Below are 14051 nucleotides of genomic sequence, written 5' to 3'. Positions count from 1 at the left end.
AAACTATATATTTGCTGGGACTATACCTAAGCAAATCTAATCTTGAACTACTTCTTATTGTTGCGTAATTGCAATGCTTTCACCACAAGCATGGGCTATATCGCTGTAAAACTATGTTTATTTTCTTATCCTTGGGGTATTTATCTGGCTGTTGTGTGTATACATTACTGTAGGATACATCAATATCAAAGGACAATTTGTTTAGTGTGTGTGGGTTGAAGTTTAGTGGTACAGCAGACATCATAGTGCTTTTGGTCTGTGTATATTCCGATATCATACTTTTGGAAATAGTTTTCATGTTCGTTTGCCTCTTAAAATCCAACCCAAAGTCAATTGCTGTAGATAAACCTGTAATTGTACTCGCTAACAGGGCTAACATGTCTCTGCTTAACCTAATTTTGAAATAAAGTTCCATTTTAAATGTGATGCAGGTTCGTTAGAAAGCATTAGGGTGAGTAATCCAAATAACAAATATAAAGTAGTTCTGCGTTCTGGGTCGAAAAATTGGAAGAAAAAGGGAAAATTAAAAATCCGAAAATAATCCAGTGAGCAGCAGTTTTGCAGACAAAAACACCTTGTTAATGAGAGACGTCAGAGGAGAATGACCAGACTGGTCAAAGCTGACAGTAATGCAAATATTACATTATTGGCATTTGGTAGACACTCTTATTCAGAGTGACATACAGTTGATTTGACGAAGCAGGAGACAATCAGTTGATTTGACTAAGCAGGAGACAATCCTCCCCTGGAGCAATGCAGGGTTAAGGGCCTTGCTCAAGGGCCCAACGGCTGTGCAGATCTTATAGTGGTTACACCGGGATTAGAACCACCGACCTTGCGTGTCCCACTACGCTACAGGCCGCCCATATTAATAACCACAAATAACCACACATTACAACAGTGGTATGCAGAAGAGCATCTCTGAACACATCATAACTCTTTTTTTGTTTGTTTTTGCACCATTCTTCAAACTCTCGAGACTAGTGTGCGTGAAAATCCCAGGAGATGAGCAGAGATACTCAAACCACTACTGACCCGTATCTACATGATTGTATGCATTGAACTGCTGCCACACAATTGGCTGAATAGATAATCGCATGAATAAGTAGGTGTAATAAAGTAGGCTGGCGGCACGGATGGTGCAGTGGGTAGCACTGCCGCCTCACAGCAAGGAGGTCCTGGGTTTGAATCCCCGTCGGCCGGGGCCTCTCTGTGTGGAGTTTGCATGTTCTCCCCGTGCTTGCGTGGGTTTCCTCCGGGTACTCCGGTTTCCTCCCACAGTCCAAAGACATGCAGGTTAGGCTGTTTGGAGAGTCTAAATTGCCCTAGGTATGAGTGTGTGAGTGAATGGTGTGTGTGCCCTGCGATGGACTGGCGACCTGTCCAGGGTGTATTCCTGCCTTTCGCCCAATGTATGCTGGGATAGGCTCCAGCCCCCCTGCGACCCTGTTCAGGATAAGCGGGTTAAGATAATGGATGGATGGATGGATGGAATAAAGTAGGCTACGGCACTAGAGGTAAAAAATAAAAAAAAGTCGAATAAATACCTAATAAAGTGCTCACTGAGTGTATATTTGCACTTTTAATATGTACTAGTTATTTTGTGTTCTCGCCCAAATCTCTATCCTCATGCTTTTAATTTACTAGATTTGTAAAGCTCCACCTCCTCAGTCAGCACACTGACACGTAATTTCGAGGTGTGTACGGGTGATGGAAAGTCCTCTGCAGACATCGAACGTCACCAGTGATTCGTCAGTTCAGTCACCTCACAGTGGAATTCTACCCAAATCTTTCTTCAAATTCTGTACATGGATGGTAATCAGGTTACACCGTACTCATGTTTCGAAGCTACAGCCTATATGCTCACTTCCCAAACAACAAGCGAATAAAAAGTCCGCAACATTGCCATTAAGTTCTATATAATATTAATAGTATATTAATATGTCGTAGCCTATTTGTATTTCAAATAGGAAGTTTTTCAATGTATTCTGTTCGTGGAATCTTTGCGTATTTGCATCTGCCTTCTGATTGGGTGGCTGGGTGGCGTTTACTGCATGTGATGTCATGCGCTGAAACGAGATGTGGGGCAGTCTGTGCCGTAGAAAGCATTTTAACAGGCTTTAAATACCAGATTCAGTCAAGCTAGGTTGCGTACAATGTACAACCCCAATGGTAAAACACTGGCTATTTTATCAGCTAATATCGCGCAATGTTTTGGTTTCGGAATTGAATGAAAAACGTGCAACACCCTGTCTCAGTATATGGACTGCAACAAGACTGTGAAGAGGTACGTAGCTAATTGCCAGTGTAAATGCAATAATTTATAAGAGCATTTTGCTGCTAACGAGCTAGCTAACTGCGCAAGTGTTGGTCACCCATATGTAACATGGAAATCATAATCGTAAATAATATGAACAGCGGACTCCTGAATTAATGGCATCTTTGATGAATATGCACAGAAAATACTGTAAACTAAAAAGATATAGTTATTGATATATGCTTTATTTTCCAACACGTGTAAAGTAGTGTGCTCTGTTAATGATTCAGTGGAATCATTTTCAATTTCAAATAAAAAAATATTTCCATCAAAAAACATGTTTCACAAGTATTGGCACCCATGCCTTAATACTTTGTGCAAACGCCCCTAGCAAAGATGACAGCCATGATTTTCACAATTTCCCCATGCAGAACTTTTCAGAATCATTGATATATTTGGGTTTTGACCCCCCTCTCCAGTTAAGACCACAGGCTTTTGATGGGATTTAAGTCTGGACTGAGATGGCCATTGCAGAACATGGACGTTGTTATCACATAACTATTTCTGTTTGGATTTGACAGTGGGCTCCAGAATTATTGGCACCCTAAATAAATATGCACAAAAAGTGCTGTAAAAAAATGTCACAGGTATTGATATAAGCTTTATTTTCCAACATGCATAAGCAGTGTGCTCTATTAATGATTTAATGGAATCAACCAAAGTCTTACATTTAAATAAATAAAAATTCCCCAAAAGACAGGTTCCACAATTATTGGCACTCCTGGTTTAATACTTTGTGCAAATATCTCTGGCAAAGATGACAGCCATGATTATTTTCCTATCATTTGTGATACACATTTGAGAACACATTTGGAGGGATGTTTTACCAATCGTTCATGCACAACTTTTCAGAATCATTGATATCCTTGGGTTTGTGCTTAGGGACCACCTTCTTCAGTTCCAACCACAGGTTTTTTTTAAGTCTGGAGACTGATATAGCCATTGCAGAACATGGTTGTTACTTTACTAAACCATTTCTGTGTATTTTGATGTATGTTTGGAGTTTTTGTCATGCTTAACAATCTACTGTACTCAGCTTCCTAGAAGAAGCAACCAGATTTTATGCTAATATTTCCTGGTACTTTGTTTAATTCATTGTGGCATTGATCTTAAATAGTCCCCAGGGACCACTGGTAGCAAAAAATCTCCAAAACATCAATGACACACTTCAATATTTTACAGCAGGTATGGGTGCCTCTCCTTGTATGTATTGCTCTTTTTCCGCCAAACATCTTGATGGTGTTTATGGCCAGAATGTTCAATTTTGGTTTCATCTGACTATAGCACCCTCTTCCAGTCATAATCCAGTGAGGTTTGGCAAAATGAGTTTTGTTTATTGTGCCCAATAAGGGATGAGATTGCATTCCTTATTCCATATGTATTACGCCTTTTAATTATTGCCCTTATAGTTTGATGTGGTATGTTTAATAAATATGTATTTTTTTGTACCCATTACCAGACTTGTGTTGGTTAATCAACATCTGTATCTTCTGAATTGACAGTTCTTTGGCTTTTCGCATGCTGATAGTTGACATAGGAATTTTGCCATGCTTGATACCTCATTTTTATACTCCAGTGAAACAGGAAGTGATGGAATGACACAATATAGTTTCTTTAGACTGGGATGAGCTAAATTCAAGTAAAATTGTATTGGCAATTTCACTTTGTTTGATTTTATTTACAATAATTTTTAGGGGTGCCAATCATTTTGGCACCTGTGGTTAGAAAAAAATAGATTACTAAATAAAAAACATTGAAACATGAGAGTAAATGTACTGCAATAAAAGTAGTTTTTCCAAATGTTTGAACATAGAATATAGATCATTAACCATGTTGTTTATTATGTGCAGCCTTTATTCTTATACAAATCAGAGGCAAATCAAGACATAATGGGTCTTTGTCCCAAACATTGTAGAGGGCACTGTATTGTCAGGAAAAAATGAGCACTACTTGAATAGTCAATGTTACAATGCTACTCTCGGGAAATCCATATTGTTGAGCCCTGTACAGTGGCCAGAAAAAAGTAGGTGAACCCTTTTGAATTACCTCGCATTTACATGTACAAATTTGTCTTATCTGATCTTCATGTCAGTTACAATATTGAACAAATATGATCTATTTTAATTAATGATGCACAACTTATTGTATTTATCTTGTCCATATTGAATATATCATTCAAACGTTCACAGTGTAGGTCGGAAAAAGTATGTGACCCCTTAGGCTTGAACAAAGGTAATTGGAGTCAGGAGTTAGCAAACCTAGTCCAATCAATGAAATGAGAATGGAGTTGTGGGTTAGAGCTACTTTGACTAAAAACACTGAAAACATTTTAATTTTGCCACAAGAAGCATCTGTGGATGTAAACCATGCCTCACAAAAAAAGATCTCAGAGGACCTACGATCAAGAATAGTTCATTTGCGTAAAGCTGGAAAGGGTTACAAAGTAGCCTCAAAGATTTTAGATATTCATCAGTCCACAGTTAAATGGAGATGATTTAGTACTGTTCTTGTCACAAAATGTTGTCCCACCTTACTATTTTAAACAGCAAAAATTAGCAATGTGCTAGTGCCTGCATTCAATTTATATAAAAAATTTAGAGACATAAAATAGATTTTGACCCATGTTTAAATTCATGTTTTCAAATGAATGTCTGCTAATCATATCACAACTATTTGTTAAGAGCTATAGCATAGACTATAATATGACTAGGTATGTTGAGATAATAATGAATGCAACAAGGTGAAAATCTAACTGGAGCCAGCTAGAAATTGTAAGTGACTTCAAGCAGATTATTAAAATGGAAGAATGTAGGCCTAACAAAATAATTAATAGTTGCAAACTAGTGATTCCTCCTTCCCTTCCACTAAATTAACTCCAGATGAATGTGAGTTGAGATGATACAACATAGCCTACTTTCTACATCACAAAAAAGGGAGATTTTAATTTCTAATGAGAATCTCAGAGCCACTAATAACCTAAGTCACAGGACTTGCCTGATACTCATCTCATGATTAAAATGTATAGCCAAATGTGTGCCATCAATAACTCCAACGACCCAGGGAAAGCCCGCAATCCAAGCTGCTAGGTTCTGGTGGATGGTTCGGAGATGCATAGGGAAATCAGACTGACATTGTTTTGTGCTGTCAAAGCCTTGATCGTGGCATGTATGGGTCTATCTGCTAATTGCTGACTGTAATGGGCCAAAGTCATCACTTGTGTATTTTTTTTATTTTTCCTGTTGCCTGGCACTGGTTCACATATGACGTGTTTTATTTATATATAATACATATTTGATTTATATTGAAATATTGCGGATAAACCTTGGTTATACTCCTACTTATAAGATAATTTATATTCAGGTAGGTGTCATGTACCTATTTAAGAGAGCTTCAGAGGTCAGTTGGCCTAGGAGCAAGGTCGCAATGCTTGCTGTTGGAGAGGCAATGCCAGAAGGGCCTGGAAGGAGTGGTGTTAGGAGTTTCTCTACAGGCAGATTGACGTGTAGGGATGATATGGTATATCTACGTGTAGAGATGATATGGTATTGTCTGCATTATCTGCATTACTGGAAAACATTAGCCTACATTTAATTTAGGTAAGTTTGTTTTTCTTTTGATTGTGCAGTGATAAAATCATTTTGAGTAGTTTGAAAATACTCAACTATTTTGAGTGAACTTATTTGGAGTACTTATTTTATAATTGAATACAAACTTTAATATGCTGCAGTTTGAGTAATCCAGCATCCTGACAGTCACCAACTCCACCTATTGGAGCATTACTTTCACCCAGGATGTGGAGCACTAGCCTACCTCTGCTTAGATAATGTAGCATAGGATCCAGTGCCAGAAGTTGCTTTCTTGAAAGAGGAGATTTCCTAATGAGTCCAGGATTGGAGTTTACATGTTCTTCCCCATGTGCCTGCGTGGGTTTCCTGCGGGTACTCAGGTTTCTGCCCACAGTATGGGGGTGGGGGTGGTGTGGTTGGTGGCATTAATAGGGCATTGCTGCAAAGGAGCGTGCATTTAAAGAATCACATGGCAAGTTATGTGATGTATTTAACTGAACTAATCATTTGCAATTTAAGAGTTGAAAAATGAAAATGAGCCTTAACCTTAACCATTGTAGCCTACAATAAAGCACAAAACTGATTATTAACATCATTATTTGTGAAATGACAGTTATCGCACATAATACCTATATTAAAAATACAAGCTGCCTAATACTAGAAAAGAAAGATAGTGAAGCAATATGTTGCAAAACCGGGATATCCTGGTTTGACCCTTTCACACCAACAGCAAACACAGGATATTCCCAGGTTGTTGCTTCTGTGTGAGAGGGGTCTCAGGCACCAGATTCCCCCTCCTCTAAAACCAATTTCTTTTTTTTTGGACAAAGCTTGGGTGGGACCTGACTCTCATTATAAATTATTTGTATAATGAGTCAAAATAAATCCCATTTCTTACTGAAGACACATAAAACATAGCATTCATATATGGGATATGAATGTTCCTTTCATCATAAAAAAAGATGAACAATTTTACAGTTTTAATTTCCTTATACATTTTACATATACTGGCATATGGTTTTGGCCAACCCTCAATGCAAATAAACAAACACAGGAAATATGACTTGATTTTCCAAACAAACAAAAAAAAGTTTATCGGAAAGCTCTCACTGGTAAAGAATGAGCAATATATTCAGTACACTCACTACATTTGTTACAGGATAAATCCATGTGACACCAGCCCAGTGCATTTATCCTGTAACCTCATGGTAAAGGATTGTGCCCTTAAATGCTGCACTAATCCCACTAGAAACCCTAGACCTGTTTCTTAATTCTTGTCAGGGATGACCAGTCATTAGAACGCTACAGCAACTGTACAGCTCCGCCAATCAAACGGCACGGTCAGTTGATGCCAGGATTTGTTCAGATGCTAAAATAGGGATCTCAAGGACAGATCACAGGCACCCCTGAAGATATCTGATATTGTACTGAGGTACAAGCCGGTTTCTGGAATATGTTGGTTAGAGGTATTCAGCTCCTGATAATCACAGCCATAAGTTAGGGTTTGTCCTCCTATTTACAAATAAAATCATTATAATATCAATCCACAGGGGATGTGAAATGTCCAGTGTCCCAAGTCTGCACAAAGCTGCAAATGGATGTGTGAATAAAGGAAACATAAAAATACAACACACCAGTTTTCCATGTGTGCATGTCTAATTGCTATGTACAGCAGTCTGGGTGGATTTCACTGTAGTCGTTGACTCCACCCTTTTGCTCCACTGTGCCTGCGTTGGTTGCAAATGGTAACAAAATTATGCAAAAATAGCAATGGCAGCACTCTGGATTGGGCATCTTGCACCAGTGAGCAACCAGCCATAGAAAATTAATGACTGATGTCTATGTATCAATTAAAGGAAATAAGTCAAGGAAAAAAGTATACAGTCCCCTCAAAAAGTATTGGAACAGCAAGGTCAATTCCTTTGTTTTTGCCATACACTGAAGACAATTCAGTTTGAGGTCAAAGGATGTACACAAGATGACAGATCCGAAATTTATTTCCTGGTATTTTTATCTGCATTTGTTAAACAACTTATCATATCAACATATCACCTTTGATAGACCACCCAATTTTCAGGTGAGCAAAAGTATTGGAACAGTATTGACTGACAGGTGTTTCTTGTTGCCCAGACTTGTCCTATTAGATTGATTGGTTACACAATAAATAGTTCTGAATGTCTACTCTTGGTTTTAGCCTTGACTTTTGCCTGTGAAGACTGTATTTGTGTTAGAAAAGATAAACCAACATGAAGACCAGAGAGCTGTCTTTGGGAGAAAAGCAAGCCATTTTGAAGCTCAGAAAAAAGGGGAAATCAATTGCACAATCATTGAGGATAGCTTGTTAGCTTTATTAGGAATTTATTCGATTTATTTATTTATTTTTTACTTCTACTGCTGTAGCCTATCCACTTAGAGTTATGATTTGTTGTGTGTTAAGACAAGCTCTTCTGCATATCACTCTTGTAATGTGTGGTTATTTGCGTTACTGTCACCTTCTTGTCAGCTTTGACCAGTCTGGCCATTCTCCTGTGATGTCTCTCATTAACAAGGCTCACTGGATTTTTTTAGTTTTTTGCACCATTCTTTGGAAACTCTAGAGACTAGTGTGCGTGAGGAGATCAGCAGTTTCTGAGATACTCAAACCACCCTGTCTGCCATCAACAATCATTCTACGGTCAAAGTCACTTAGATCACATTTTCTCCCCATTCTGATGGTTGATGTGAACATTAACCATCTCCTGACCCGTTTCATCCATATTCATTGCAGTGCTGCCATACAATTGGCTGGTTAGATAATCACATGAATAAATTACATTACATTACATGTACATTTACATTTTACATTTTAGTCATTTGGCAGACGCTTTTAATCCAAAGCGATTTACAAGTGCATAGGTTCTACCATAAGTCAAAGCATCACATGCAGAACTAGCAAAATACACATGAAATGCTGTTCTAAACGTAGTTGTCATCATAAGTGCATTTTTATTTTTTTATTTTTTTTTGGGCGGGGGGGGGGTTAGACAGGGGGCAGGGGGGACATGTCATTTGGCTGATGCTTTTTATCCAAAGCGACTTACAGTTGATTAGACTAAGCAGGCCCATAGAGTACATTTTTAAAAACTGTATCCTCTTATGAGGAAACACAACACTAGACTACAGCTGTGGTCCGTTCCAGAAAGTAGAACATCTATTTGAGAAACCATGGAACCGATGCCTGACCAGGAGTCATTGACACATGAATTGATTAGAAATTAGCAACATAGACTCGCACAGAGGAGGTTCCTCTCAGACAGCAGGTGAAGCAGTGCTTCACCAAAAAATAATAATAATAATGCATATCACACATAAAACATCTTTCTTTAATGTTAAATTATCATTACAATGACTCTTCCCTTTGTGGAGCAAAAATAAAAATGCCTCTGGTCAAAATCATGTCTGTTACGGCAAAACAGTGCCCCTACTCGTGAAGCAAACACATTCTTGCTTCACTAGGCCTATGTACTTCAATGAGGCATGACCTTATAAGGCATAAAACGCATTGATTGGATATTTGTGGATTTCTGACGTTTTTAAGCCCACCTGTGAAGCATGTCTTCTAATCCTGCGCGCTCTTGTGGTCGTTCTCGACATGATAATTGACATAAAGTCTTATCAATCTGAACATCACAGTTCAACTCAGTCGGCACTTCATTCATTCATTCATTATCCTAACCTGCTTATCCTGAACAGGGTCGCAGGGGGGCTGGAGCCTATTCCAGCATGCATTGGGCGAAAGGCAGGAATACACCCTGGACAGGTCACCAGACCATCGCAGGGCACACACACCATTCACTCACACACTCATACACTCATACCTACAGGCAATTTAGACTCTCCAATCAGCCTAACCTGCATGTCTTTGGACTGTGGGAGGAAACCAGAGTACCCGGAGGAAACCCACGCAAGCACGGGGAGAACATGCAAACTCCACACAGAGAGGCCCCAGCCGACGGGGATTTGAACCCAGGACCTCCTTGCTGTGAGGCGGCAGTGCTACCCACTGCACCATCTGTGCTGCCCTCAGTCACCACTTGCAGAGCCAATTTTATTTTTTGGTTTGAAAAGGGCTTGCGTGTATTGCATTGAGAATTGAGATTGAGAGAGAGATAGTGAGTAAAGGTGATTATTATAGCAATTGTTTGAATTTTAATGGTTGAGGTATTGTCTGTGTTGTATATGTTGTTGTAACTAGTTGATTACATTTTTTTTAATGATTGTTATTCATTGTGGTTTCTAGAATTTTTTAATCCAAAAACCAGACTCGAGAGAATTGAGCTAGCTAGCAGATTGCTAACGTTAATGTTAGCCCATTAGCTAATGAATTCAGCTGCATTCATTTCATTTTGATTTTGGAATTTGATGAAAATTACTGAGTCAGCATGAAGGTGAAAACATCCTGGATAGGATTTGCAGGATTCTTTTATGTCCTTAAGCTATGAAGAAAGGCTGAGAGTGAAACAAAAGGGGAGACCTTGTTATAAAAATCCTTGCAGATATGTCAATCATTGATATGAGTGATTGATTGACAGCGTCACCAAGAAAAATGGGAGGGCATATTTAATTTATATGGTGAGAGTGTCACGTCTGTGCCCCTTTTCCTATTGTTTTTTTCCTTTCTCTGTGCTTTCATTCCTGTCCTTGTTTTCCATCTCTCCCCATTACATGTCTCCGCCCTCCACTCCATGTATTTCCTTCCTGTCTTGTCCCAGCTGTTTCTTGTCTTTCGTAATCTGTTCCCCAGCACACACACACCTGTTAATTGTTTAGTTCATTTGTAAGTATATTTAATCCTGCCTGTTTGTTTTTTCATTGCTAGTTTGTCAGTTCTGTTTCCTGGTGTATAGGCATAGCTGGTCTGTTCTAGCCTCTGTTTCAACAGCCCGTTAACCGTCTGTATTCTGTTTGTTTTTTGGACTGATTACCCGGTTAGGACCTTAACTGTTTTTGGATTACACTCTTTATTCTGCCTGTTGTAATAAAAGCTGTTGTTCAACTTTATCCTGGGTCTGCATTTAGTTCCTCTGTCCCGCGACCTGACAGAACGAACTAGCCAATAATGGAATCCACAAACTACTGGCCCCTCAAATTATTGCACATTTGGGAATTGTTCATATCATTGATTGTATATCAGAGAGAGCATGAAATTATTGCACATATATGAAATTATCATACATTCTATAAGAAAGAGGACCATACTGATGCAGGAAACTACAGGCCTGTCAGTCTTATAATATAATATTGCATGGCCTTTACTCACTTCTCCAGAAAAACAAACAAACAAACAAAAGCTGAACCTGAAAGAGGTAAATAATCAGAAAAATCATGGTGATCTGGCTATTCTTGAACTAGCTGGGGTTTGATTTAGATGCTCCCTGTCTATTTGAATGCATAAGGTGCCGCTAAGAGGGGTCAGGCCTTGTCTGTGAGAAGGCTGGACAGGCAATCAGCAACTGAGAATTTTAACTGCCTTCCATTTCAGTCTTTCATCTCTAGCAGACATACTACTATTCTCTTGCACACATACCATAATTTTCTCTCACACAGTCAATCTCACATATTCATACACAAACAACATGTTTGTCTTTAAGATATTTTATATGTGTTCATGACATTTTATGTGAGCGAATGATGGTGTGTGATAGAGTACGATGGTGCATGCAAGAGAGTATGATGGTGTGTGATAGAATACGATGGTGCATGCAAGAGAGTATGATGGTGTGTGTGAGTGAGTATAATGGTGCATGCAAGAGAGTGTGATGGTGTGTGTGAGTGAGTATAATGGTGCATGCAAGAGAGTGTGATGGTGTGTGCGAGAGTATGATTTATGGACTGAATGGCCTATCATAGTTAAATCTCTGCCCTGCTGCCTGCTTCATGAAGACATTCTCTCATATGTTCCCTGGCCTCCCACAGACACAGACCATGAATTACGTGGGGCAGCTGGCAGGACAGGTGTTTGTGCAGGTGAAGGAACTGTACAGGGGCCTGAACCCCGCCACCTTGTCGGGGTGCATCGACATCATTGTGGTGCGGCAGCCAGATGGGACCCTCCAGTGCTCCCCCTTCCATGTGCGCTTTGGGAAGATGGGTGTGCTGAGGTCACGCGAAAAAGTGGTAAGGGCAACAGCCAGGATGTGGAAGAGGGGGAGAGGAGTGAGGAAAGAGTTCAGAGGGTAAATGTTGCTTTTTCCAATAAACCTTTCTATTGAATTAACTTCAATTCAGCATTGTTCTAGTCAACATATGGTGAAATTAAAAGCCCTGATGGATGCTGGTTGTTGCTTAGGAATAATCTTCACTTATTCTTGCCATGTTTATTTAAATACTGTAGATTCAATGGAATTATGACTTAAACACAACTTACTGTAAATACAATGAAATGAGTTCTCCAAGCAAAGTGCATTAATAGCACACTTGAAGTAGTTAAAGAATACGGACAGTATATTTAAATATACTAAATTGAATGAAATTCATCGTTAACATAGTTAAATAACATATACTGGATTCAGTTTAAATTGTGCTTCTGTATGCTTCAAGAAAATCAATGAACTAGTTTATTTCTTAGAGGTCCCATATTGCACACCTTTCCAGTGTTTCATTCTAGTTCCTGATATCCATGAGAAGATGTCTGTGTGGATTTAAGTACCAAAAACAATCTCTATCCAGTTTTCCAATTTCCAGTGCCTCTCATGAGCTTTACATTATTACAAGTATATTTTTAAACGGTGCCTTATAAATGAGGTGCATAAATATACGGCATGGTGGTCTGTGGCCTTGCAAGAAACAGGTTCCGGGTTGAAGTCCTGGTGAGTGGAGCTTGTATGTTCTCCCTACATTTGTGTGGGTTTCCTCTAGTTCTCTGGTGTCCTTCCACATCAAAAGACATATACAGTACATCAGGTTAGGTATATTCAGTCCTGCCATTGCCCTTGACCAAGGCATTGGCCTTCTAGCTTTTTAAAAGCACTGCAAATTAAATAAAATTAAATATTTTTGTTTGGGAATATAATCTAAATGTATTTAAAGCTGAAATCAAAATAAATATTAGCCAATTCTTCATAACCATATGAACACATCTTAAAGTATATATTCCCCAAAAATTATAAAATTGCTTTTTTCCCATCCACTTAACGGAAAACAAGATTTTATGAGACGTGACGTCATTGTGCACCAGTGGGCATGTGAGACGTGACGTCATTGTGCACCAGTGGGCGTGTGAGACGTGACGTCATTGCGCACCAGTGGGCGTGCGATTTAGATGAGATGTCTGTCCATCTAGATTCAGCAGTAAATTAAAAAATTATTATTCTTTTTTTTATTTTTTTATTTACAGCTGAATCTAATCCCATCCCTAATTCCAGTAGAGATCCATTCAAATTACTACACGGTGAAACCAAAATGTATATAAAACATGGTTTAATTAAAGTTGAGAATCTACACTTTGATTTTGTATTGTTTGAGTAAATGAAATCAGAAAAGCCAGAAAGGTCAAGGTGTGTCCTAACTACTGTACATCTGTTATGCGTGTCAATACACCTAAAATAATATTAAAAACATATTTCAAGTGTATAACAAGTTGTGTGAAGTTAGCTGGTAAAATATTTATTTATTTAAATACATTTTTTTAGATGTGTTTCAATATAGCTTAAATATAATTTGATTACAATTATTTTGTATTCATTTGTAGCAAAAATGCATTTGAGTGTACACGTAAGTAAGTAGAAAATGTGCATACTGAAAGTATATTCTTCTTACGAAGTATACTTTTTAGAAGTACACTTAATTGCTTTTTTCCAATTGAGTCAGAGGCATACTTAATTTTCCTCACCAAACTGTCTTCCTGGGGAAAAAAAAACCCTATTCTGTTATTTCATTGTGAGCATAGAAGCTGGGACGACCCAAATCTTAATGACGCTGACTGCGTGGTTACGTGACCACGCAGCCATAAACGTCATCACAGAGTGACTTCTTTACTTAATTTATGTGCACGTTTTTGGACCGCTTTGTATTCAACAGCCGGAGAAAAACTCATCCATCCATCCATCCATTATCTTAACCCGCTTATCCTGAATATGGTCGCAGGAGGGCTGGACCCTATCCCAGCATACATTGGGTGAAAGGCAGGT

At 38.7% G+C, this 14051-nt stretch overlaps 1 protein-coding gene across 11 annotated transcripts in view; it reads left to right on the top strand.

The window, feature by feature from the left end:
- The window catches only part of lpin1a (lipin 1a), an 87395-nt gene that overhangs the window by 5526 nt on the left and 67818 nt on the right, over positions 1 to 14051 (top strand). For 7 of the 11 annotated variants that reach the window (XM_061244123.1, XM_061244126.1, XM_061244127.1 and 4 more), the window contains one exon: positions 11839 to 12039. The exons of 2 other annotated variants lie outside the window; for them this stretch is intronic. In XM_061244123.1, the coding sequence (XP_061100107.1) occupies positions 11848 to 12039 (192 nt within the window). In that variant the 5' untranslated portion in view covers positions 11839 to 11847. Of the gene's footprint in view, positions 1 to 1486; positions 2288 to 11838; positions 12040 to 14051 lie in introns of those variants that run through there. 2 more of the 11 variants (XM_061244120.1, XM_061244129.1) reach the window with 2 other exon arrangements.

Source organism: Conger conger, chromosome 5 (genome assembly GCF_963514075.1).
Source record: "Conger conger chromosome 5, fConCon1.1, whole genome shotgun sequence".
Classification (NCBI taxonomy): Eukaryota; Metazoa; Chordata; class Actinopteri; order Anguilliformes; family Congridae; genus Conger; species Conger conger.
The sequence above is the reverse complement of the archived record's forward strand: the minus strand, read 5'-3'. Positions and strand labels throughout refer to the sequence as shown.